The 26,157-nt window shown below is 36.2% G+C and overlaps 1 protein-coding gene across 1 annotated transcript in view; it reads left to right on the top strand.

Annotated features, from left to right (window-relative positions):
- DDX10 (DEAD-box helicase 10) overlaps positions 1-26,157 on the top strand; it is a 298,208-nt gene that overhangs the window by 26,639 nt on the left and 245,412 nt on the right. The window contains exons 7-9 of the mRNA XM_081261964.1: positions 10,377-10,503; positions 14,327-14,489; positions 18,418-18,502. Of these exons, the coding sequence (XP_081118090.1) occupies positions 10,377-10,503; positions 14,327-14,489; positions 18,418-18,502 (375 nt within the window). The remainder of the gene's footprint in view (positions 1-10,376; positions 10,504-14,326; positions 14,490-18,417; positions 18,503-26,157) is intronic.

The following is a 26,157-nucleotide window of genomic DNA, read 5'->3' as shown; positions in this document are numbered from 1 at the left end:
GTTTCTTTATTCAACTTTTGTTTGGAGGATCTGTCCAATGGTGAGAGAGGTGTGTTGAAGTCACCCATAATTATTGTGTTGTGGTCTATTTGATTCTTGAACTTGAGGAGAATTTGTTTTATGAATGTCGCAGCACCATTATTTGGTGCATAAATATTGATAATTGTTATGTCTTGTTGGTGAATGGTTCCTTTTAACAGTATATAATGTCCTTCCTTGTCCCTTTTCATTAACTTAGCCTTGAAGTCGATTTTATTCGATATGAGGATGGCCACCCCTGCTTGCTTACGAGGACCGTGTGCGTGGTATATTTTTTCCCATCCTTTCACCTTCAGCCTGTGTATGTCTTTTCCAATCAGATGTGTCTCCTGGAGGCAGCATATTGTTGGATTTGTTTTTTTAATCCATGATACCAGCCTATGTCGCTTTATTGGAGAGTTTAAGCCATTAACATTCAGAGTTACTATTGATATATGGTTTGTACTTCCAGCCATGTTTGATTATTTATCCTTGTTTTAAAAAATTTAGTTTGTTTCTCCATGATTATCTTTCCCCTCACCCTCTGTCTTTACCGAGGCACTTCCCACTGATGTTTTTGGTTATTGTTTTTCATTTCTTCCTCGTGTAATGTTTTGCTCAAAATGCTTTGCAATGCTGGTTTTCTGGCTGCAAATTCTTTTAACTTTTGTTTATCATGAAAGATTTTTATTTCTTTGTCATACCTGAAGCTTAATTTTGCTGGATACAGAATTCTTGGTTGGCATCCATTGTCTTTTAGTGTTTGAAATACGTTGTTCCAGGATCTTCTCGCTTTCAGCGTCTGTGATGAAAAATCCGTTGTTAACCTTATTGGTTTACCCCTGAATGTAATCTGCCTCCTTTCTCTTGTAGCTTTTAATATTTTCTCTTTGTTCTGTATATTGGATATCTTCATAACAATGTATCTTGGCGTTGGTCTACTGTGATTTTGTGTGCTCGGTGTCCTGTATGCATCTTCAATTTGTATATCTGTTTCCTTTTTTATTTCTGGAAAGTTTTCTGTAATTATTTTATTCAGCAGGTTACTCATTCCCTTGGTTTGAATCTCTGTACCTTCTTCTATCTTGATGACTCGTTAAGTTTGGTTTTGTTATGTTATCCCATAACTCTTGAATGTTTTTCTCGTGATTTTTACCAGCCTTTCTGAGTTGGCTAGACTCTTTTCAAGATGATATATTTTGTCTTCATTCTCTGACGTTCTGGCTTCTACTTGCTCCACTCTGTTAGTGATACTCTCAATTGAGTTTTTAATTTGGTTTATCGTTTCCTTCATTTCTAGAATTATTGTTTGATTATTTTTTATAATCTCTATCTCCTGATAAAGATGCTTAACTTCTTCTTTTATCTGTTTATGTAATTCATTCTCAATGTGTTCTTTCGCTGCTTGAATTTGCTGTCTCGTATCCTCTTTAAGGTTCCATTCCATCTGTCTAAGGTGTTCCTTGAGTTCTTTATATGACCATTTTTCTGATGACTCTAGGTCCTCCTGAATATTTAGGCTGTCCTGCATTGTTTGTACTCCTTTTCTTCCTTGCTTTTTCAAATTGCTCATGTTACTTCTTGTTCTTTTTGACTGCTGAGTTACTGTTTACTCTCATAAATTTATTTGATGCTTGGGAGGAAAGGTATTAGAAGGGAAGGGAAGAAGTCACTTAAGAGAATGAGAGTAAGCAGGTAGAATTCAAGGAAGGGGGAATAAATAAATTGAAAAGAAACGAAAAGACAAAAGAAGAAAAAAATAGGAAATAAAAAAAGAAAAAAAATTAAAAAAAAATAATAAAAAAATTAACATTAAAATTAGAAGAAAAAAACTAAAAAAAAATTGTAAAAAAAATTTAGAAAAAACAAGAAAGAAAAATGAAAATGAAAGAAAAAACCCAAACCAAAAAAAAAAAAAAAAAAGAGAAAAAAAAAACTAATAAATGCAGTCTTAGAGTTTGATTAACTTCTCTTCCAGTAGGTGGTGCTGTGCCCACCAGGCCAAGTTTCTCCTGTCAGTACGCGGGAACTAATCACTGTGCAGCAGCTCCTCCTCCCAGACTGGGCGAGTCTGCAATCCTGAGTGCCTAGGGCCTCCTCTTGTGTCTAGTCGCTTCCCCACTTTTCCTCTAGCCAGGCCCCTCTCACGGGTGCTGCTCACCACAATACTGGCTACACGCCAGGTCTGCTGCTCCCGGGAGCCCTGTTTTCATGGACGACTGGGCACACTCTCCCAGTTTGCCATTCCCTCAGACTCTAAGTTTGTAGAGCTTGGGGCTGAGAATCCTCAGGGAATTTTACTTGCCCTCTGGTAGCCACGCCCCCGGTAGCTGGTGCAAGAGACCTCAGTTGTCAGCACTGGTGGGAGCAGTAGCTGGGAGTTCCGCGCATCGGGTCCCGTGCCACGTCTGATTCCCTCGGTCTGGCTTTCGCGCTCACGGGAGAGCTGGGAGGGGCCCTTAAGGTTTCCCCGATTTGTGGAGATGGAAGGCTAGGGGATTACACACCTGTAGCCGCAGGTTTCAATGAAGTTATCTCCTCCGCCACAGTCTGGTGATGTCAGTTCTCTGCCATGGTGGTATCTCTTGCAAATGGCGACAGTTCGTTTCTCTTTTCCGGGTGACCAATGCAACGGGTAGGTCCTTACTGTCTCTCCCAAGCCCCGTTTCAAACCTGTGGCCACTACCTATGAAGGCTCGATTGGCATTTACCTCCGTAGGATGAGAAGGGCCGATTAGTTGTTTCAGCCAGATGGATTAGTGCTGAGTCACAGCTGTTTGTCTGTGGGAAGCAGGCGAACCGGAGCTTGAATTCAGCCGATCCGGGCTCAGTGTGTGTTCTGAGAGGCCCAGACTGTTGGCCCCACGTCAGTTCAGCATTGCCTAGTGATCCTGAGCAAACAAAATTTAGATTGTTTACGACTCCCTATGCCTGCACAGCTGAAGAGGTCAGAGACTTGATCTCTCTGCGCCCGCCGCCATGTTGGAATCCTCGAACCAGAAGACTTTCTGTCATTAGGATTTTAATAGTTATTGCATTAACTCTGTATAAGGCTTTTGGTAGTATGGTCCTTTTGACAATGCAATTCTTCCTATCCAAGAACATGGGTGATCTTTCCATCTTTTAAGGTCTTCTTCAATTTCTTTAGAGTTCTATAGTTTTCATTTTAGAGGTCTTTCACTTCTTTTATTAGATTAATTCCCAAATATTTTATTTTTTGAGGCTATTGTGAATCGGATGCTTTTCCTGATTTCTCTGTCAGTTGATTCATTACCAATATATAGGAATGCAGTTGATTTGTAGGTGTTGATTTTATATCCTGCTACTTTGCTGAATTCATTTGAGTTCTAGAACCTTTCTGGTGGAATTTTTTGGATCTTCTAAATATAGAATCATATTATTGGCCAATAGTGATAGTTTGAGTTCTTCTTTTCCTTTTTGTATCCCTTTAATTTCTTCCTTCTAGACAATTCTGTCTAATTGCTGTGGCTAGAGTTTCAAGGATGATGTTGAATGAAAGTGGTGAAAGATGGCACCTTGTATTGTTCCAGTTCTTAAAGAGAATGCTTTCAATTTTGCTCCACTTAGAATGATGCTGGCCTTGGGTTTAGCATAGATTGCTTTTACAATGTTGAGGTACGTTTCTACTAACCCTAGTTTTTCTAGTGTTTTGAACATGAAGGGGTGCTGTATTTTGTCAAATGCTTTCTTTGTGTCTATTGGGATGATCATATTCTTGTCTTTAAGTCTACTGATGTGTTGAATTACATTTATTGATTTCTGTATCTTGAACCAAGCTTTCATCCCTAGGATGTACTACACTTGATTGTGGTGCACTATCTTTTAATAGTTTTTGTATGCAATTTTCCAGAATTTTGTTGGGAATTTTTGCATTTATGTTCATCAGGGATATTGTTTTTAAATTTTATTTCCTTGATGTGTCTTTGTTTGGTTTTGGTATCAGAGTTATACTAGCTTCATAGAATGAGTTTGGAAGGGTTTGCTCCTTTTCTATTTCATGGTATAGTTTGAGAAGTGTTGGTGTTAATTCTTCTTTGAAGGTCTTGTAGAACTTGGCTGAGAATCTGTTTAGTCTTGGGCTTTTCTTGGTTGGTAGGCTTTTGATGGCATCTTCTATTTCATTGATTGAGATTGAACTGTTCAAATTGTGTATATCCTCCTGGTTCAGTTTGGGTAGGTCATATGTTCTTAGAAATTTGTGGTTGTTGTTGAGATTTTCTGTTTTATTGCAGTATAAATTTTCTAAATAGTTTCTGATTATCTTCTGTATTTTAGTAGTGTCCATTGTAATATTTCCTTTTCATCATGAATTTTAGTAATTTTTCTCCTTTTTAGTGTGGTTAATGTTTTATTATTTTTTCAAAGAACCAACTTTTTGTTTTGTCAGTTTTTGAATTCTTTTGTTTCAATTTTATTGATTTCAGCTCTGATTTTAATTATTTCCTGTTTTCTCCTGCTTTAAGATGTTGATTTGTTCCCTTTAGATGTTGATTTGTTTTTTCCTGCTTTAGATGTTGATTTGTTCTTTTTTTCCTAGGGCTTTGAGATATAATGTTAGGTCTTTCATTTGTTGACTTTTTATTCTTTTAATGAATTTGCTCAGTGTAATGAACTTTCCTCCTAGCACTGCCTTTGTGGTGTCACAGAGATTTTGTCTTATCACTATTCTCATTTACCTCTAAGTTTCTTTTTATTTCATGCCTGATTTCTTTTGTTATCCGTTAGTCATTGAATAGTGTATTATTTAGCCTTCCCGTGTTAGAGTTTCTTCTGTTTTTTATTTTATAATTGATCTCTAATTTCATTCCATTATGATCTGATAGTATGCAGGGTCCTTTTTTTGCCAAGAGTTGCTTAATGGCTTAAGGTATGGTCTGTTTTAGAGAAGGATCCATGTGCTGCTGATAAGACAGTATGTTCACTCATTGATGGGTGAAACATTCTATATATGTCTGTTAAGTCTAAATTATTGATTGTATTATTGAGTTGTATAGTTTCTTTGTTTAGTTTTTGTTTGGAAGATCTACCCAGTAGTGAGAGAGGTATGTTAAAGTCACCCGGAATTATTGTGTTGTGGTCTATTTGACTCTTGAATTTGAGAAAGGCTTGTTTGATGTACATAGATGCTCCATTGTTTGAAGCATAAATATTTATGATTGTTATGTCTTCTTGATGTATAATTCCCTTAAGTAGTATGAAATGTCTTTCTTTGTCCCCTCTGAATAACTGGCTTGAAGTCCACTTTATCTGATATGAGGCTTGTTTATGTGATCCATGTGAATGGTGTTTTTTTCCCATCCTTTCATCTTCAGTCTGTGGCTGTCTTTGCCTATGAGGTGAGTCTCTTGGAGATGGTATAGTCTTGGGTCTTGTTTTTTTCATCCAATCTACCAGTCTGTGTCTTTTGATTAATGAGTCTAGGCTATTAATGTTCAGGGTTATTATGGAGATATGATATGTGTTCCTGGTCATTTTTGTTTATTTCTAGTTTTTAATTTGAATTAGTTTCTTCTTTGATTGACTATTCCTTTACTGTAGTTTCTCCCTTTGCTGCTTTTCACTTTTCTTTCTTTCTTTCTTTTTTTTTTCATTTTATGTTTGTGAAATATTTTGTTGAGAATATTCTGAAGTGTAGGCGGAGTTCCTGGTGGCAGGGTTTAGGTTAAGGGAGGCTTTAGGCTCTTTGCTGGATGCTGATTGGTCTTGATCGGCACCTCCAGCATCCAGTACTTGCTGGTCCACTCTGAAAGACTTTACCTCATGGATCTTACCTGGGTTCAGCTCATGTGGTGGAGGAACCAATTCTTAGTCCCTCTACATCACCTGTATACCCTGTTGTAGGAGACAGACCAGATAGCAGGAAACAGTTTTATTTGGCTGCAGCCAGGTTCAGAGGGCATAGCTTTCGCTGTAATCAGTTAATCCTCTGAATCTCGGGTTCAAGTAGTTTCAGAACTTTATACCCAGCATGTAAGGGGAGGGTCTTAGAAGTTCACAGTCTGTGGAAGTTCACATAGAAGCAGTTTTTTCTTTCACTGTTCTGGGCAGTTAACCTTTCAAGGACAACATCTGAGAAGGGGAGAGCTTTTTCTCTCCTTTCTTTCCTCCCGTAGCCAACTTTTACCATGGAGCCCAATTGATAACTTCTCTTATCTTAGAAATGTAGACATCTCTGTGAAGCTCCAGCTCAAGGCCAGAGGCCTGTCAAAGGATTTGTCTTTTTATTATCACATTTTACATTTGCAAACACACTTTTACAGACTACTATACTGGATAAATGTTTATGAAAAACTAGTAAAGGGGCATTGAGCACCTAGAGTGCTGATTTCTTCCAGGCCACTGGCCAACTACAATAGAGCAATAGGAAAATAGGAAGTTTGCCTACATTGAAATCTTTTTGTAGAGACTCTTTCGCTGCTAGACCTAAAATCAATTATGGTGAAGATTTCTGGAGAAGCTTAGTTAAGATTTTCTGTGGAGAAGGGGGTGCCACTACAACCACACATTTCTTGGCCTCAGGTTCAGTTTCCAAACAATCTCTCCAGTCCCTGCCCTTCTGAGATTTTTGGCCAGATGCATCTCTCCAAGCTGCTCCTGTAAGCAGTCACATTGGAGGGGGAAGGGTAGAGCCTGGTGGGTTTCCTCGACCAGTTGTCCCCTGAGTAAACCTGTCTCCCCATTTGATTCTCTTCTGGTTACTTAAGCACATTCCATGTCGCGCAGCATGTGTTTACTGGGCATGTATTTCAGGCCAAACTTGGTTTGCCAGGAATCTGCCCCCTAAGGTGCCGGCCCTGTGCTGCAGCTGCAAAATGGTTCCTTCTTTTGTCCTCCACATGCCACCTAGAGAGATGGCGACTTCTTTCCCAACACACAGATATCATGCATCATGTCCTTCACGTTTGTTGGAAAATGTCTTTGGTCTCTAAATGCTCCAAACCCACATGCTCTGCACTGCCTCTGAAAAATGCAGGTTCCTTTAATTCCCTTATCCCTCTACTATGTTCATGGTAAGAGCTTCCGTTCAGGCTGTGACAGCAGCTGTGAGGCTGGGTTTTTTTTCCTTATTATATCCAACCTTTTGTGTCCACAGTCTGCTTTGAATGTGCAGTTTTAGGTTTCAGTAAAGCTCCCCTGCCTTTTTTTTTTTTTTTTTTTTTGTCACCTACCTTGTGGAGAAGCTGCCCTGTCTGTTTTCTTAGTTTCACACCACGGAGCTGCTAGGAACAAGACCTCCTCTATTCCACCATCTTGAATCTCCTGTCAATCAGTATTTCAGGATTATACCAATATTACTATGATTACTTGCAAAAGTTTGAGATTCCTTTGCATTTATTTTTCCTTACGTATTCTAGTAAAATGGAAACAATCAAAATTCTTGGAGATAATTCCTATGCTTTAAGCTGTAAATTTCATATATATGTGGACCTTTTGTGTGTGTGTGTGTATGTGTATGTGTGTGTTTACTGGGGATGGACCCAGGGCATTCTACCACTACATACTTAGCCCTTTTTATTTTGACACAGGGTTTCACTAAGTGGCCCAGGCTTGCCTTGAACTTGGTGTTCCTCCTGACTCAGCCTCGTGAGTCACTGGGATTACAGGCATGCACCACTGTGACTGGCTCATTTTGGAGCTTTTAAATAAAACTTCAGTTCACTGTGTTATCATATTTTCCTATGGATATGACCTATTTATTTTTAAAAACTATTTTAGAGCATGCGTAGATGCACAGCAAAATTGAGAGGAAGATGCCTTCCTCCTTTATCAACGGCTCCTACTAGAGTGGCACAGTTACAATTGATGAACCTACTTATTTATTATTATTACCTGAAGCCCATGGTTACCATGAAGGTTCACTTTTGGTATTCCACATTCTATGGTTTTAGACAAATTTATGATTGATTGCACATATCTAATGTGATAGTTATTGTACAGTATTTTCATTCAGTGCCTTAAATATTGTCTATGCTCTGCCTATTTATCCCTTCTTCTCCCTTAGTTTTTGGCAACCATTTATTATACCCATTTTTTTTTTAAGAATGTCATGTAGTTGGAATCATAACATATTGCCTTTTCAGGTTGGTTTCTTTGATTTAAGATGCATTTAAGTGTCTTCCATGTCTACACGTGACTTGAGAGCTGCTCATCCTCCCCTGTCCCAGGGCTTTGCATATGCTAGGCAAGTGCTCTACCACTGAGCTATACCCTCAGCTCTGAGAACTCATTTATTTTTAGTGCTGAATAATATCCTATTGTCTGGATATAACACATTTTATCCTTGTACCTACTGTGGGGCATCTTGATTTCTTCCAGGTTGTAGCAATTATGAAGAAAGCTGCTATAAACATCTGTGCAGAATTTTTTCTGTGTGGACATGTTTTTAACTCCTTTTGGTCAATCCAAGGAGCACATTGCTAGACCAGATGGTAAGGTTTGTTGTTGTAAGAAATGTCAAACTGTCTAAGAAGTGGCTATCCCATTTTGCATTTCTTCCAGTAATGAATGAGTCTGTGGTTGAATGTTCTTAATATCTTTTGTTATCACTCTTCTGGATTTTGGTCACTCTAATAAGTATATACTAGTATCTATATACTAGTATCTCATTGTTCTGATTTTCATTTCCCTGATGACATGATGTGGAACATCTTTTTATATGCTCATTTGCTTTTTGTATATCCCCTTTGGGGAGGTGTTAAAGTTTTTTGCCCCTTCCCTTTATTTTATTTAAAACATTTTGCTCTTGCCAGGTACTATAGTATACCCCTATAATTCCATGACTTGGCAGCCTGAGGCAGGAGGATTGCAAGTTCAGAGGCCAGCCTCCACAATTCAGGAATTCCTTAAGCAATTTAGCAAGACCCTGTTTCACAATTTATAAAAAAAGGATTGGGAATGTAGCTCAGTGTAAAGCATCCCTGAGTTCTATTCCTGATACCAAAAACAAACAAACAAACAAAATAACTATGTTCTTCTTGTTGAGTTTTAATGCTTCTTTTTATATTTTGGAGAATAGTCCTTTATCATTTGTTTGCAAATATTAAGTTCTGTGACTCGTTTTTCATTCCCTGGGCATTGTCTGTCATGGATCAGTTATTTTTAATTTTAATGAAAATGAAATCCAGGTTATCAGTTCTTTTATGGACCATGATTTTGGTGTCATGTAAATTGATGTGTAGTTTTTGATGTCTGCTTTTGTTTTCCCGTCAATACAAATAGATACACACAGTGTGCATATATATGTGTAAGTGTATACCTCCACACTGATACATCCTACCAATTATTTACTACTCTGCTATTTTTTTCCTTAACACTAAGTTCCAGAGACTACTCCATAGTGATATATGGATAGATTGCTCATTCCTATTTGCAGTTGCATATGATACTTAATTGTGTGGATATTCAGTGTGTTCTCTAGTGATAGACAATTGGGTTGTTTATCTTCTGTTTTTAAAATAATGTCATGTGTCTTTTGTGTGTGTATGTTAGGAATAGAAACATAAAAGTGGATTTATTCAAAGAGTAAATACATGTATTTCTGTAATATTTATTACAAAATTTCAATCATTCAGTAAATTGAAAAACTGCTATGGTGAATACTTCATACCTGTCAACTAGATGTTACCTAATGGCAGTATCGATTTACTAGTTGTTTGTTCATCTTGCTGACTGTATATTAACTATGTTAATTTATTTTTCAAAATAAATTGCAGGTATGTCCCCCTAAATATTTCAGCACATATACCATCATTAATATTTATATATTTTCTTTCTTTAATGTAAAACTTAATATCATGAAATCTGCAATTTCTAAGTGTACATTTGCTGATTTTGATGAATGTGTATGGCTGTGTCACCCAAACCCCCAGTAAAATGTAGAACATTACCATCAACCCAACAAGTCTTTTACGCTGCTTTTCATAGATTGAGGGTCCTTTCCCCTTTTAATAGTTAATCCTTGACGCTGCACTGTCAGAAGTAACCATTTTGAGTGTCTTTTGACATGTATTCTATAAAGGATTTTGAATGTATTTTAATCACATGTTGAATTAGTTTCCTAAGGGACAGTAGAGAAAAGGTGTGTGTAGAGTTGGGTGAGAGAGAGGGAGAATAATTTGAGGGGTGAGCTATTGTTAAAATTTTCCTTTTTTTTAGTGTGTATTCCAAAGGTAACAACACATCGTTTTCATTTTTTCCCCCACATTTTAAAATTGATGCATTATAGTTCTACATAATGGTGGGAGTTGTGGTTACATGTTCATACATGAAAAAAAATATAGTTTTGCCAATATCACTCCACAATTTATTTTTAATATATTTTTTCCTAATTTTTCAAGCACCCCTGCTACTTTGGAACAGAACTACATAGTTTGTGAGCTGCAGCAAAAAATAAGTGTGCTGTATTCCTTTTTGAGAAGTCATCTGAAGAAGAAGAGTATTGTGTTTTTCTCTAGTTGCAAAGAGGTACCAACTGTTTATTTTTCTTTCTGAACTTACTCATGTTGAATCATTTCCTTTGAGATATCAAATTTCAGTTAGGCAAATATTATATTGTATGAGACACACAGTGCTAGGTGAGGTGAGGGATCCATAGATAATGAGAATCCTGTGTTGTTGTAAATAAATCCATGGGTGAGACTTTTATCTCCATGAGGGCAGAAACTATCAGTCTTCTTCAATATTGTGCTAGGTGCTAATAATCCTGGAAACATAGTAGCCTCCAGTAAATATTGGTAGAATAAACAATCCTTAGCTTGGCTGAGCAGAGGCTTTCATAATCTGACACCTTTCCTACTCTCCATGAATATGGAACTGAATATGCTCGCTCTCTCTTTTTTCCCCCCATGTCTCTTACCTTTGTTCATACTGATCTGTTTGGGCTGCCCTTCTTGCATCCTTTCACCCACATACAGGATAAATATTTGGTGCTCTTTAAAGCTGAGCTCAAATATTATACCTGAAAGTCTCTCTCTGACTCTCTGTGACACTCTTTTAGAATCAGTTATTCCCTTTCCTATCTTTTTGCAATGTTTTGTTTATATCCTTATTTGGTTAATAAACACTTCATGAACTCTTGCCCTGTGTTAGGAATAGGGGATTCAGAGATACGTGAGAACATTTCATCTCCTTCTTTTTTTTTTTTAAATATTTATTTTTTAGGTGTAGATGGACACAACACAATGCCTTTATTTTTATGTGGTGCTGAGGATTGAACCCGGGTCCCACCTGTGCTAGGCAAGCGCTCTACCGCTGAGCCACAATCCCAGCCCCTCATCTCCTTCTTTAAGGCTAAGTGATTATGGTTGATTTTTGTATACTACTTTTCATCTGTATTTCAGATTTTTGATAACATATGAGCATATAATAGATCAATTCTAGATCTATTCCCTAATAATAGTTTACCATAAGTATGCAGGTGAGTTTCCCTCCAGCTTCTTGAAAGGCCAGTATTGGTCTGTTCTGTTGTCCACTGAACCCTATCCTTTTACCATGTAATGAATGACTTCAGATCTTCTTAGTATCTATTTTAGATTTTCAAAACTTTGTCTCCTAGATACTGGAAAATTATTTTCAGAATCCTTTAAAGTTTCTACTCTGTAATGTTTGCTTTTTTCTTTGCCACAGTGGACAGTTGTCTCTCCTTGTGTCTATGGCCCACCCTTCTTGTATGCTCCATTCCCTTTTGCAAGGCCTTTGCCACTGCAAATGTCTCCTTTGTTCCACATTTTCTTTTCTCCTTACTCTTCAGCAGTGCCAGTATTAAGGGGGAAAACCAAACAAAACATATCCTGTGTCCCTTTCCGGTCACTGCCTTTTTCTCTGCTCTTCACAGCAGTCTCTTCTAAAAACTTACTTTCCTGGCTGAACCACTTTCTTACCTCCTGTTCTTTACTAAGCTCTCCACTGAATCAGCCCGTCAGAGAAAGCTTTCCAGAGTCAGTGCTAAGTTATCAGTCTTTATTTTATTTGTCCTCTCAGAAGCATTAGCTACAGCTGATCATTCCCTATTGAAACACTTTAGGCTTTTGTGACTCCACACTCATTAGCTTGTCATCCCGTTCTGCTTTCTCACTGCTCTATTTTGAACTCCTTTGCTGAGTTTGCCTTTGTTTGACCATTGCAATTGGAGTGTCTCCGACCTGTCTACTCTGCCCTTTTTCCATCTCTGCCTTCTTCGTGGGTAAATTTATTAGTTTTATGGTTATAAATTCCACCTGTATGCTAACTGGAAAAGCCATGTATCAAGCTCTCACTTCCTCTCTGATCTCCAGATTTATGTATTCCCTTGGATACTTCCAGTGATTACTAGAAGGGGTTGCAAATAGAATATAATAAAAACAATTTAAGAGTTCCTGTTCTTGGATCTGTTTTCCCCAACTCTTTTCTATCTCATTAAGTTACAGAATCCTTAATTCCTCTCTGTTTTAATTCCATACTCAAGCTGTTGATTACTCATTAGCTCTACCATTTCTCATCCACCTCCACCTCCTCTGTTCTAGTGCAGTATGGACCGCGCTTAACCTTCTCTTAGCCTCCTATTTCTTCCTCATTCCCTCACTTTGTTTCCTTTAGTTTTTCCACTTTATAGCCAGAGTGACCTTTGGAAAGTCAACACGAGAATAATCATTGCTTTGCTTAAAATCCTTCAGTTACTTTTTCTGTCAATTAGAATCAAACTCCATGCTTAAAACCTCAATGACTTTATTCAACAGATGTCTTTCACTCCAGCAACTTTGTTAAAAAGAGCAGGAATTCAAAGTCAATCTTGGTTCAAGATTCAGATTTACAAAGTTTTCATAAACTTAATTTATACTTTCTAATTTTCCACATATACTTTTTCTAAGATTGATTTGCCTGAGAGTGCATCTGTAGTCCACAAGTCTCCTTAACTATTTCCCCTTCTATGGTGGCCCTTTTTATATCTTTACAAGAAAAAGGAATAAGTCTATTTATCCTTAATCTTGCCGGTACCTTATTTCAGAATCAGAACCTCCCTGGCATTAGAGAATTACTGTTGAGAAAGTGAATGACACTAATGATTGGGTAATAAGTCACTGTGTAATAAGGGTAATAAGTCACTGTGGTTTCCCATTCTTTATTTTGAATAGAATTGAAGAGAGACTTAAATGAAGTTCTAGCTGTTGAGATATTATAAGTAATCTTTGGTCATCTGTCATTGTGATTTTTGGCAGATTTTATAGGAGTTGAAAGGGATAAGCCTTTTTTTGAGTCCATCTTCTGTATTTATGTAGATATATTTTATTAATTTAGTTTAGAAAGAGAAATTGTCTTGTCTAGCAGTCCATACAATATATTTAAGAAATATAAATACAAGTGAATTAAAACCAAAAAATCTTGGTCTATACATTGAGATGTATTTACAGTACAAATTTTTTTTTGATACTGGGATTAAACCTAGCCTTTTTCTTTTTGTACCAGGGATTGAATTCCAGGGGTGTTTAACCACTGAGCCACATCCCCAGCCCTTTTTTATATTTTATTAGATACAGGGTCTCGCTGAGTTGCTTAGGACCTCGAAAGTTGCTGAGGCTGGCTTTGAACTTTTGATCCTACTGCCTTAGCCTCTAGAGTTGCTGAGATTACAGGTGTGTGTCACCCTGCCTGGCTAAAATATAAGTTTATTTATGTCTAATGTCTATTAAACTCAACATCTTTTATTTTGGTCATTTCTGTGTTCATTATTGTAATAATTGCTTAGTCTGACAAGAAAATTAATACGGCCTTATAAACATAGGAAATTAAATGTAACACTAAAATTTATGAAATAGAATGTGATCAGTAAGGAGCTTTCAGGCTTAAAACCTAATATGCAGTTCTATGAGGTCAGGAATTAGAAATGAGTTAAAGGAGGAAAGGGAATAAAATTTCTGTAAAGAAGTGTCTTTACATATTGGTTACTTTGGTTGTTGGCCTATAGTTCTGTTTAGAATGCATTGGACATTTGTAGAAGAAAAAAAAAGTTTTAAAACATTAGTTTAAATAGAAATTGCCCTTTTATAATTATTTAAATTTGGAAAGATTTTAGATGTCAACTGAAATATATTTTTCCTTTCACAATTCTTTTAGGAAATATGAGAGCAAAATTGTTTGAAGACCCTAAATTCCATTTGCCTTTTCTCTGCTCCATATTTAATTTTTCTTTTTTAATTTCAAACTGGCAAAATTTGTGTTCTGGATGCATTTTCAGTGCATTTTTGCTGTTTATCTTGTAAGCCTTACTGTTGCCATCCAGAAGTACCAAACTCATTATTTTGTTAACGCCTAGGTTCAGTACCTGTACCGAGTTTTCTGCCGGCTTCGTCCTGGTATTTCTATCCTTGCTCTCCATGGTCGACAACAACAGATGAGAAGAATGGAAGTCTATAATGAGTTTGTCCGCAAGAGAGCTGCAGTACTCTTTGCTACGGATATTGCAGCCAGGGGGCTGGGTAAGAAAACTTACTACAATGAAATGTCTGTGATCATGGGAATCATAGTTTAATTTTAAGGTGTATTTTTGGAAATCTAATGGATTTAAATAATTGGACTTTTCTTGTGGGAGAAATAAGTAAATAAGTTAATTAACATTAAGGATGTGTCAGTGAAACATTCTGTAATATATGTATCTCTTGTACTTTTACTATTGTTTCATGATACAATTACATCATAGTACCTGATGAGTCTGTAAAGCCAAAGGAGGGTTTAAAGATGTGAAAAAAATTCCTTTTTAAAAAAAAATTGGAAATGTGTTGATAATAATTCATTTAATGAAAATCTGTGAAGTGCATCCTTTTACCCTTCTAATTTTTATTTAAAAATTGCTGTTTTAAGCCAGGTACAGTGGTGTACGCGTATAATCCCAATGACTTAGAAGACTGTGGCAGGAGGATCACAGGTTCTAAGCCAGCCTCAGTAATTTAGTGAGACTCTGTCTCAAAAGAAAAAATAAAAAGGCCTGGGAATGTGGCTCAGTGGTTAAGCACCCCTGGGTTCAGTCCCTAGTATGTGGGGAAAATTGCTGTTTAATGTACTTAAAATTTATTTTAAAAATTCTATGATACTCATGTTTAACTTATAGCTTTGGAGGAGTAAGATGGGAATAGAAGTAGAAATAGTCTAGAGATAGGAATAAGAGGTGAGAATAAATAGGTGGTAGCTTTGTTTTATTGTATTAACTGTGACAAATTTCAAACCTGCGCAAAGAATAGGTCCTATGTACTCTGATACACACATTACTCCACTTTAACAATTATTTTTATCATGATCATCCTCCTGCCTCTGTTCTAAAGCACCAGTTTGTTCACGTGTGACTACAGATAGTAGCCAAGTATGCATATTTTAAAAACTAGTTTTTACTCAGCCCCGACAATTCCCCTACAACCTGCATTGTTCTTTGACTATGTAGTTTTGAAACATTTTGTGATTTTTCTCCCCCAAATTATATCTGACTTTTGAACTTAAAGTAGTTCCAGGTTAACAAAAGCATGTTTTAAATTGAAGTTTATTCCTTTTATGATCTCATTTTGCAAAATAATCATTCAGAAAATTCACACATAAACACAGTAGCCACAACAGATAGTAATATTTTGTCGCATTTTCCTTGGATTCTGTTAAATATTAATTGATGTAGTCCTTTTTGTACCCTCTCTCTCTTTCTCATTTTACTCCTATACCTCCTACCAAACAGTTACTATCATATATTTGGAATAGAGCCTTTAAGTTTTCTACATCTGGTTCAGTGAATTGTAAGGTAGAAATTAATTAGCAGGTCTGTGAACTGTAAATAGAGTTGGGGAAAATATGGTTTTCACTAATCTTTGATTGAAATTTAGCTCTATGAATGTAAGCAACAAACTATCATAGTTTTAATAGTTCCTGTGACTTTGTCACCAGTTAAAATCATATTTTCATTATATATTGTTATGGGTATCTTGGAAAATTATTTATACTTACATTATTAACTACATTATAGTGCTTATTAGACCCACAATGAGGTTGTGTTAATGTTTTAGTAAGTATATATATTAGCATATTAAAAAATAATAAAAATGTTTTATTGTAAATACTATAAATATTTTCTCTTATAACCTGTGTTTTGCTTTGTTGAAATCATTCTGAGATGGGGGTTAGAGTCTTTAATTATAGCACAAAAAGGATCAAAAGCCTCAATTCTGGTTTATTAAAAGTACTTTGTGGGACTGGGGTGTTGCTCAGTGGTAGCATGCTTGCCTAGCATGTGTGAAGCACTGGGTTTGAGTCTCAGCACTGCATATAAATAAATAAAACAACAAGTAAAAAAATATTTAAAAGAAAGTACTTTGTGAATATATTATCTTAGGTGATAGAAAAACTCTTTATTATAAACAGTAACGTAAGGACTAGTTTTTAACTTGCTCTTGAGGTCTTTCCATGGTGATGTATAAAGATTTAATGTGTTTATATAGTGTCACATAGAAAGAATTTATTCAGTTACATGTCTCTTCCTATAACAGTGGACACTTAGGTTTTCAGTTTTTGTACATAAAAATGTGCAGTGAATATTCTGAGCTTTCCTTGTCCCCATCCAAGAACAATTTCAGAATACATTTGTATCTTCTAACTTTATTTTAGTTTTAATTTTATTTTTTAATAAAATTATGTGGGGTAATGAGTTGAAATGAACAGACCCTGCTTTAGCCCTCCAATCTTACTTGGTTTCTAGCTCTATTTAACTAAGTAATCTTATACTACCACTTAATGACAGCATGTTTAGAAATTACTCAAGACTTCCTTTTATTAACTCTCACAATTATCTGTCTTCTGCTAATCCCCATTTTTTTATATTGTTATATCATGAGTTTTGGCTAGATAAACACTTTGTGTTTACATTGTTTTGACTATAGTTCCTGCTGAGGGAAGTAGTACTGTTTCCTGTCTCATACTGTTGTTACAAAAATTTGTTTAGTTTTATGTGTTCCCAATTCTGAGTTCTCAAATGTTCTAGCAGTTACGTGCCTAGTTTTCTAAGAGTGGAAACACAGTTCTAATTTTCTCTTTATTACCTAGACTTGTGACTAATGGCTGTCATTGCGAGGGGATTTGGACAAAGTCTATTATTTTGTGGAGGATTTAAAATGTTGAGTTCTATTCGTTTTCGAATATTTAATTCCTCTAGATAAGGGACCCTCAATCTCATATGAATTAATCTTGCTGTTGTCTCTGGGGAAGACTAGCAAGGAAGTTGGCACCAAGGAAGCATGAAGACTTTGCCTCAGGATCCCTTTTTTCACTCTGGCTCTGTTGCCCTCCTTTCTGCTCTATCTGGTACCCTGGGGTTTGGAGCCTTTCTCTGGCAAAAAACTTTTCTCCAAGAGACCCAGTTAGGTAGGTGAGGTAGGAGGCCTGAGTTTCAAGTGCTGCTTTCAATCTGTTGATAGCCCTGCAATATGCCTTTCCTTCTGACTTCCTTCTGAAGTACCTTTTACTTCAAGTTCTGAGAGAATTGCTTTAAATGTTTTTCTTGACTTTGTCCCTGTACTAAATTTTAACCTTTTTGGATAGGTTGTATCACTTAATACTTATAGGTTTCAAACTCATTATCTTTCAACGTTTTTTTTTTTTTTTGTACCAGTCATTGAACCCAGGGGCACTTAACCACTGAGCCACATCCCTAGCCCTTTTTATTTTTTTCTTTTGAGACAAGGTCTTGCTAAGTTGCTTATGGCCTTGCTAAGTTGCTGAGGCTGGCTTTGAATTTGCCATTCTTTTGCCTCAGCCTCCCAAGCTACTGGGATTACAGGTGTTTGTGTACCATGATGCCCAGGTTTTTTTTTTTTTTTTTTGTTCAGCCCTTTTCTCTGATGAAAGTTATCTGAAATCCTCATAGCAAAATTCATAAGTGATCAGAGATAGTTCTGTTGAGAGGATTCTGAGAATGAGTGAAAATTGCTGTAGCCATAAGTATGTAGGGAGTAATAATTGCTAGGAATCAGGGACAAGGATCTCAAAAGAGAACAATTCAATCCAGAGATGGGACTAGCAGGTAAAGTAAACCCCCCTTTAAATTTAGAATCCAGTTATATAGTTCACCCCAAGAAGAGTGTTTCTTTTTAAGATTATTAAACATCAGGGTATTTCATTATTTGCTTGAACAAAGCAATTTGTCCAGTGTCAGTTGTGAAATAATCTTTACATTCAAATACTGTAATTAGTTTTAGTTCACTTTGTCCAAGAAGCAGTGATTATCTCTTGGTTCTTGCAATTAATTTTATTTTTAGTAGAGTTCACAGTTGATATTAGTTTGTGTTGGCAGGCAATATTGTAAAATAAAAATAGTACAGTGGGCAGATCTTGAAACTGATTTTTTAAAAATTTTAACCTGATATTCCTTCTGTATAGATTTTCCAGCTGTAAATTGGGTTCTTCAGTTTGATTGTCCAGAGGATGCCAACACATATATTCACAGAGCAGGTAGAACTGCCAGGTAGGTGTCCTAGCCCATTTCTTTGCTTTTGGTACAATTTAAGTAACAAAGCATGCTTCCCCATCTTCAAAGAATGGAGAAGTTAGGTGAGTATTCGTTTGGCATTTGGGGTTGGTTTGATAGCAACCTGACAGCTGTTGTGAATCATTATGGCTGAGACTTGATTAATGTTAAGAAAAATCCATTAATCTTATTTTAGTTTCTTGTTTGACTTTACTTATTCTAAACTTTTCACCCAAACTGCTCACTGAACATCATTCATTGAATCCTAATGACCTTTCCAATTTCAGATGAGAAAACTGAGTCTTTAAGCAGGTAAACAATGTGTTCAAAGATACACAGGGCCAGGATTTGAACCTGGGCAGTCAGACTCCTCTAGTCCCATCTTGTATTCTTACTTCTGTGTTATAGGCTTTATTAAAGGGAAGGTATTTTTGGAGTCTTGATTTCCTTTTTTCCTTTCTTCCTAATGGGAATTGGAGGTATTGGTAAATACTTTTAGTTTTCTATATTTTCCTTCTCCACACCCCTTATATGTGATCAAAATCTATGCAGAAACTGTCTACAAAAGAAGACATCAAAGTGCGAGGCCCTGGGTTTGATCCTCAGCACCACATATAAATAAATAAAATCAAGGTATTGTGTCTAACTTCAACTAAAAAATAAATATTAAAAGAAGTCACAGTGATTTGGGACTGAAATATAAAAATGTATCTGAATAAATGAAAAAGATCATACAAGATGTGATTGAGTTGCATTGAAGCTAAAAGATGTGTGCTGGTGGTAGAATTGTAAATGGCTAACAACTTTTTAGGTAGCATTTGGTAAGACTTATCCAAAGCATTACAGTACTTCTTTTTGCCTTAGTAATTCTTCATCCAGAAATTGATCATAAGAAAACGGGTGAATCAGTAAGAAATATTTTCACTGATATTTATAATGTTTTTCTTGGAAAAACACTCATTGTGATTAATATTTAGTTTTTTTTTAACCTATGATTAGTCACAGATGGACTATTTCTTCAGTTTTACATTTTCTTCCCATTTTCCTTTTCATCAAAACTTAATGATTGGGTACTTAGAGGGATTTTGATGTGGTTCTAACTGGACTAGCAATTGCTTCTGATTTCAAGCCATGAACATCTAAGGCTTTCTCAGTGATGATAGGATCTTTAGACTCAAGGTTTAAATCTTCATCTGAGCAAAGACTGTGAATATACTTCTCTGGCAGGCTTGATATATATTTTCCCCCCACCAGCCCTGTGCCCACAACAGGTATACGAAGGTACATGGTGTCACAGAGGTCTTGAATCTGTTGGGTGCATGTTTGGATTATGGTTCATAATGAGATGTTCTGAGAAGTTATTAGTGGTGGTTGGTGGGATATATCTTGTTCCATTATTTAGTTCTTCTCAGTTACTGTGTAATAATTATGCCTTTGTACTTGTACCCTCACACATCTGTATTTTGTGGTCCTTTGAGTCTTTGGATAGCTAAAGTTGCATATGGTGTCTCACAACTTACCAGGGGATTACTTATAGGTCTTGTAGATGTGCCAATCATGTGTATGTGGATAGGGCAGACTAATTCTTTCATAGAATGTTTAGCAGTATTGTGTATTTTTCCTAAATGAAGACTGTTGGAACATTTCATTATATCAGGAAAAAGTCCAAGAAGGGGAAATATTTTGGGTTCTTGGTTCTGATGAAGTTGCTGAAAATCTAAAGTTGAACATGTGCTGTGATGAGCATTAAATTGGGCAATAATGACTGAGATGAAAAAAGAACAACATAAAGATTATGCTTGAAGAGAATGCTAATGAAAAAAAATGGTATAATGTAGTTTCTAATACGGCCATTGATTTTAAAAGTAGAAATCCATTTGACTATTCATAGCAGCTAACTATATTCTGAATTTACTATTTTATATGTATAATCAGTGAAAAGGTTATCGCATATAATTCTTATCTTTTCCCTGGCAGTTCAAAAGTTGCCATTAATGGACTTAGAAATAATTAGAAAGTTTCGTGGGCCATGAGACTGAATAATTGAGTTAAATAAAGGCTAAACGAAAATTTGAAACTAATTAAAATCCTGTGTTAGGCTGTAATTAAAATAGGGTTGTCAGATAGTGTTTGCTTTTGGAATTAAACTAAAATACATGAATATAGGAGACTGAATTCATTAGCAAAGTAGCTAAGGTACGTGGGAATCTGTATTTTTTTCTATGTTTTAGCTAAATAAGAGTAAAGGGTGATTCAGATACTTAACATCTTGAAGTGCTTTGTATTAATTGATTTACCTGTCTAGAATTCATTGGACCTATAGCAAGCAGTTGAGAAATTTTCTTGTTTTCTTAACTATTCATGCCCCATTTTAACAAAACAATCTTCTTGTGAGACAAATGAGGCAAGGGATATAAATTTTTTTAAATGCTATATCCTGTGGTATATTCTGCCATTAAGAAGCATTTCTCTGTAGGGCTATCAATTTTTGGTATTCAAAAAAAAAAAAAACCAAGTTCTTTTATTTCTTATAAAAATGTGTAGGTGAAAATAGAAATTTGGGAATGAACGGTAGACACAAATCAGATACTTCTATTTGGGGAGAATAGGGTAGCTGTGGGTAGAAGACAGGGGTTTATATGTAACTTTTATTTTCCAGTGTACTCGGAAATAAGATCATTTCAGCAATATTCCATTTTCACCTTATTTACTGGTTTGCATTTTGTGGCTGAGATTTTGTGAATAATTTAGGTAGCTGTGATTCCACTAGGGGACAGCAGAGGCCAAACCTTTGCATTGTACACTTGCTGACTGTAGTATCAATTTCATAAAAATCAAGCTAGAAACTGGTTAAAATTCTTAATGACTTGAGAAGGATTCATGGTTTGTATAATGTACTAGCACTTTAAAGAATCAATGAGAAAAAAATTTTTGTGGAGTTTTTAATTGGTTTGTAAATAGAAATAATAGTGAAAAGACCATTTCTATTGCATTAACTTAACTGTGAATTTCTTAGATATAAGCCAGGACCTGCTTTTGTTAGCCAGATTCTCTCATTCCTTAGCTGAGATTTGTAAGGTTCTGTCTTTAGTCTGTTTTTTCCAAATGGAGGCTGATGCTCCCTGACATGGCCTTCTGTCTTTGTTGATTTCTAGAATTTAAAGCCTTAATTTTGCCATAAAGCAAATTAACTCGTGTATTTTGTGTCTTGAAGCAGTGAAGAGCTGGGGTGGAATATAGCCAGTATAGCTATGGAGGTAGACGGGGGCTGATACTTGTTAAGAGTTTGTCATTCCCCTAGCACTTCCCTCTGTCCTTGTTCCCTTACTGTCTACTAAATGCAGCAGGCAGAGTGATCTTTTAAAACATAAGCTAGATCTTGTCACACCTCTGACTTCCCAGCTCAGAGTGACAGACAGTGACCTCCAGGGCCTATGCATTCATCCTTCACCCTGTTTGCTGTTCTTCCCTGTTTCTTAAATTTCATATCGGTCTTGGTGTTTCTTGTACATGCCAGGCATACTCATCTCTGAGGGCCTTTATATTAGCTCTTCTGCTGGACTGCTTTTTCCTGACTTATTGACATGGTTCTTTTTCTAACTCACCCCCCAGCAACTTCTCCTTAACTTGCTTTTTGTTTTCTTTTTTCTTCAACACTTATCACCTTCTATATTGAGTATTTGCTTGGTATTTTTCTTCTTTCTCTTACTAGATTGTAAGTTCTGTAAAGGCAAGAATGTTTGTCTTTTTATTGATGTATCAAGTGCTTAGAAAAGGGCATGAATATTAGACACTTGAGATAACAAATCAGGCTCATGAATCAGATTCTACCAAACACATTAATTACCCATCACTGCTATAAATTATCATCTTGCTTAGTGGCTTACAACAGTAGCCTTTCTTAGTTTCTGTGGGTCAGGAATCCAGGTGTGGCACAGCTGGGTCCTCCAGCTTTGAGTCTAACAAAAGGGTGCTGTCAAGGTGTCATATTGGTACTTGAAGTCTCAGCTGAATAGATTCATTTCCAAGCTCACTCACATGGTGTTTTGCAGATTCATTTCCTCCCTGACTATTGGTCAGAGGTACTTTCTAATTCCTTTTCATGTGGCTCCCTTTGAATGGAAGCTCACAAGACAACTAACCTAATAAGAGAGCAGATGAGAGGGCACAAGAGAGAAAATGGAAGTAATAGTGTTGTTACCTAAACTTGGAAGTCACACTTCATCTTTCCTGCATTATCCTAGTGCTTATACATGCCAGCCCTACTCCTTGTGGAGGGACTAAAAAGAGGTGAATACCAAGAGGTGCAGATTGTTGGGAGCCATTTTAGGAATTGCCTTCCACATCCAATGTCAGGCTTTACTAATTTCAAGGATAAAAGCAATCCCAAGGGTAGGTGAAACAGAAATAAGTCTAAGACCTCAGTTATCATTCATTGGCATATTTGGGACTTCTTTGGCCCAGATAAACACAGAAGACTAAATGATGTGTGTGGCATATCAATTAAACAGATGAGCTATTTATATACTTGGATATTTGGTCACAAAGCTCACTAGAAATGTACTTCTTGGATCTATAGATTGTGAACAACCTTGGTACAACCTATCCAAAGGTAAGTGCCTCATATATGAGGACTCATTCTACTAAATGCCATGTTTGCTTTCAAAGGGTTCTGTCATTTGTATTTTATGAGGAAATTTGACCGTACCATTTTTGTTTGTTTGTGTTTTAAACTGGGACAACCTCTGTGCTACACCCAGGGGATGAATGAATTGTTGTTTTTCCAGTTACATTCCAAAATTTAATAAATATTTGTTGAGTAAATATATGAATGGACTCAGTTAGCCAATAGAGAACAACTTGTGGAAGAAGTTTTCTTATCAAGAAACTCCTTTCCAGAGACTTGAAGGTAAAATACATTTAAGATAACTCAGTTAAGTACCAGGCCTGGAATTAGTACTGAAGTCTCTAACTTCTTCTTACTGCTATGCCTAAATCCAGCTGTTTTTACTTAATGGATTCTAATGGTTGTTGCTCCCCTGCATGGCTTTTAGAATGTATGAAAGCCAGGAGAAGAATGGTAGATGTCTTTACTTAAATTTGCTGCCCATTTGTAATCATGAAGATCAAGTAAAAATATATTTATTTTCCATCTTCATTTGGATTATGAGACAGGTTTCCCATAGTTGTTCAATTAGTATCTTTAAAGTCAGAACATTTAGGTTTGAATTTGACTTGGTTACCTGCTGGGTATGTACCCTTGGATCAGTTTTTAACTTCTGAGTCTGTTTTTTGTGTAAAATGGTGGTAATCATATCTCTCACTTATTTTCTGACACTACAATTTTAGGCAGTAGAATTTCATTTTTCTTTTTATTCTTAATCTATTAAAATTTAGTTTAGCATTTATGTTTTGGAAAGTAATCCCCTCCTCTTCTCTCTCTTACTGAACCTGAACCTAGGGGTGCTTTACTATTGAGCCATCCCTAGTCCTTTCTTTTTTACTTTGTGACAGTCTTAAGTTGGTGAGGCTGGCTTTGAACTTGCATTTCTTTCTCACCTATCCTAGTTGCTGCAATTATAGGTGTGCGCTAGTGTGCCCAGCAAGAATTGTTTTCTGAGAACAGTTGATAGAGTGCAATGATTTCTGTTCTTTCTTTGTGAACCCCTTAAATCTTTGTTCTTACATATAATATATATTAACCAGCCTGTTTTTTTTCCTAATTATTTTATGGTGGATGAACTTCATTTGTCACTGAGCCTATCATGATATACCTTTTGGTAGCTTCTGAGATTCTAGGCTGCAGATGACTTTCTTTGTCCCATAGTATATTCAAACATGCCATTTTTTTCTTTTTTAAATAGATTAGAATCTTTAGACATTCTATAAGTCAGATAGCCTTTTTCCTAGAGTAGTAAGCTTTCCTTTGTCCACATCGTGTAGGAGGAATAGGACTCTTGGACTTGGATTCCTTATGGCTGTCTTTCTGCATAGGTATGACAGACTGTACTTTTCTCCCACAGTGACATGAAATCTTAGGTATGGTTGTCACGGTAAGGCTGAGATACAGGGAGAATAGTAGAAGATATAGAGAGGGTAAAAGAGAAGGGACTATAGAATAGTAAGGGGTCATCAACAAATGTCTCCTTTTTTTCTTTTTTGGGGGGTAGGTACCACGGATTGAACCCCAGGGGTGCTTTCTCATTGAGCTACATCCCCATCCCTTTTTATTTTTTATTTTGAGACAGGGCCTCACTAAGTTGCTGAAGCTGGCCTTGAACTTGGAATCCTCCTGTCTTAGCCTTCAGAATTACTAGGATAATAGGCATATACCACCACGCCCGACTTATCTGTCTCTTGATGATGCTCGTATTGTGAACAATGTCTATAGTTTATTAATAGTCAGAATTATAGAATTTTTGATCCTAAAGGAAACCTAGATTCAGTTGTATACTGTATGAATCAGAAAATGTGGTAAATGGTGATGAAGTGTTTTATACAAAGTTATTCAGCTAATGAACAGTACAACAGGACTGGAATCTAGTTCTTTCTATTCCAAACCTAGCCTCTTATCACTGATAATGTGTCTAGTGCTCATTTGCTTTCATCCATTCACAAATATTTATTGAAGAACTGTTGTATCTTCAAACTAGATGGTCAAATAAAGAATTACATTAATATTGGTGCTAGATAAGTGATGCAAAAGACATGGGTTTCAAAAGCAGGTATTTTTTTAAATTTGTTTTTATTATTTATTTGGCAGTACTGGGAATTGAAATTGGGCATTCTACCACTAAACCACATTCTCAGTCCTTTTTATTTTTTATTTTGAGATAGGGTTGAGGCTGCCAAAGCTGTCCTCAAACTTGAGATCCTCCCTTAGGCTTCCAAGTCTCTAGGATTATAGGCATTTGCCACTATGTCTGGCTTTTACTTGTTTTTAATAACTTGTTTATTTTATTATAAAAGCAGTGCTTAATCACTACACGGATGCAATAATACCAAAATGGCAACACAGTCAGGCAATAATGACAAAATCTCCAAAATCCCTAAATAGAAAAATTTTAATGTATGCTATATGTATATACTTATTTTTTAAAATTACAGAAATGGAATTGTTCTAAATAGACCCTTTTATAACCCAGCTTGTGACATGGAGAACTGTCCATACAGTTTTTTGTAAACAGTCATGTTGTAGTAGGACAGTAGTTGGCACTATCAGTGAGCAAAATTTAAGGGACAGTTAGAGACTCAATTAGAATGGCATTGATGTTTGGGTAATCTGAAATGGAATAGTTAAGGATTATTGACTTTGGGGGAAAAAGGCACATTATTGCCAAAATAGCAAGATTGCTTTCCTCACTTTGGGGAAAAAGGCACATTATTACCAAAATAGCAAGACTGCTTTCCTTGCTTTGGCCAGTTTGTTTGCATGTTATTTCAATGGAGGAATTGCCATGTGTACTCAAGCCAATAGTCTGGGCATCTTATTTATCTAGAAATACTAGTGAACTGCAGGATTTGAGTATGTTCTTTATGTGAGTTAGACAGTTATGATCAATCTCTTGAGGATCTTTGTTTCTGGAGAGTCTTCTTGTATAATTAAAAAAGCATGGATTAAAAGTTTAAATCTTTGAAACGTAGTGACCAGC

This window comes from Spermophilus citellus, assembly GCF_964194105.1.
Source record: "Spermophilus citellus genome assembly, chromosome: 2".
Lineage (NCBI taxonomy): Eukaryota > Metazoa > Chordata > Mammalia > Rodentia > Sciuridae > Spermophilus > Spermophilus citellus.
This window is presented reverse-complemented; position numbering and strand designations above follow the sequence as displayed.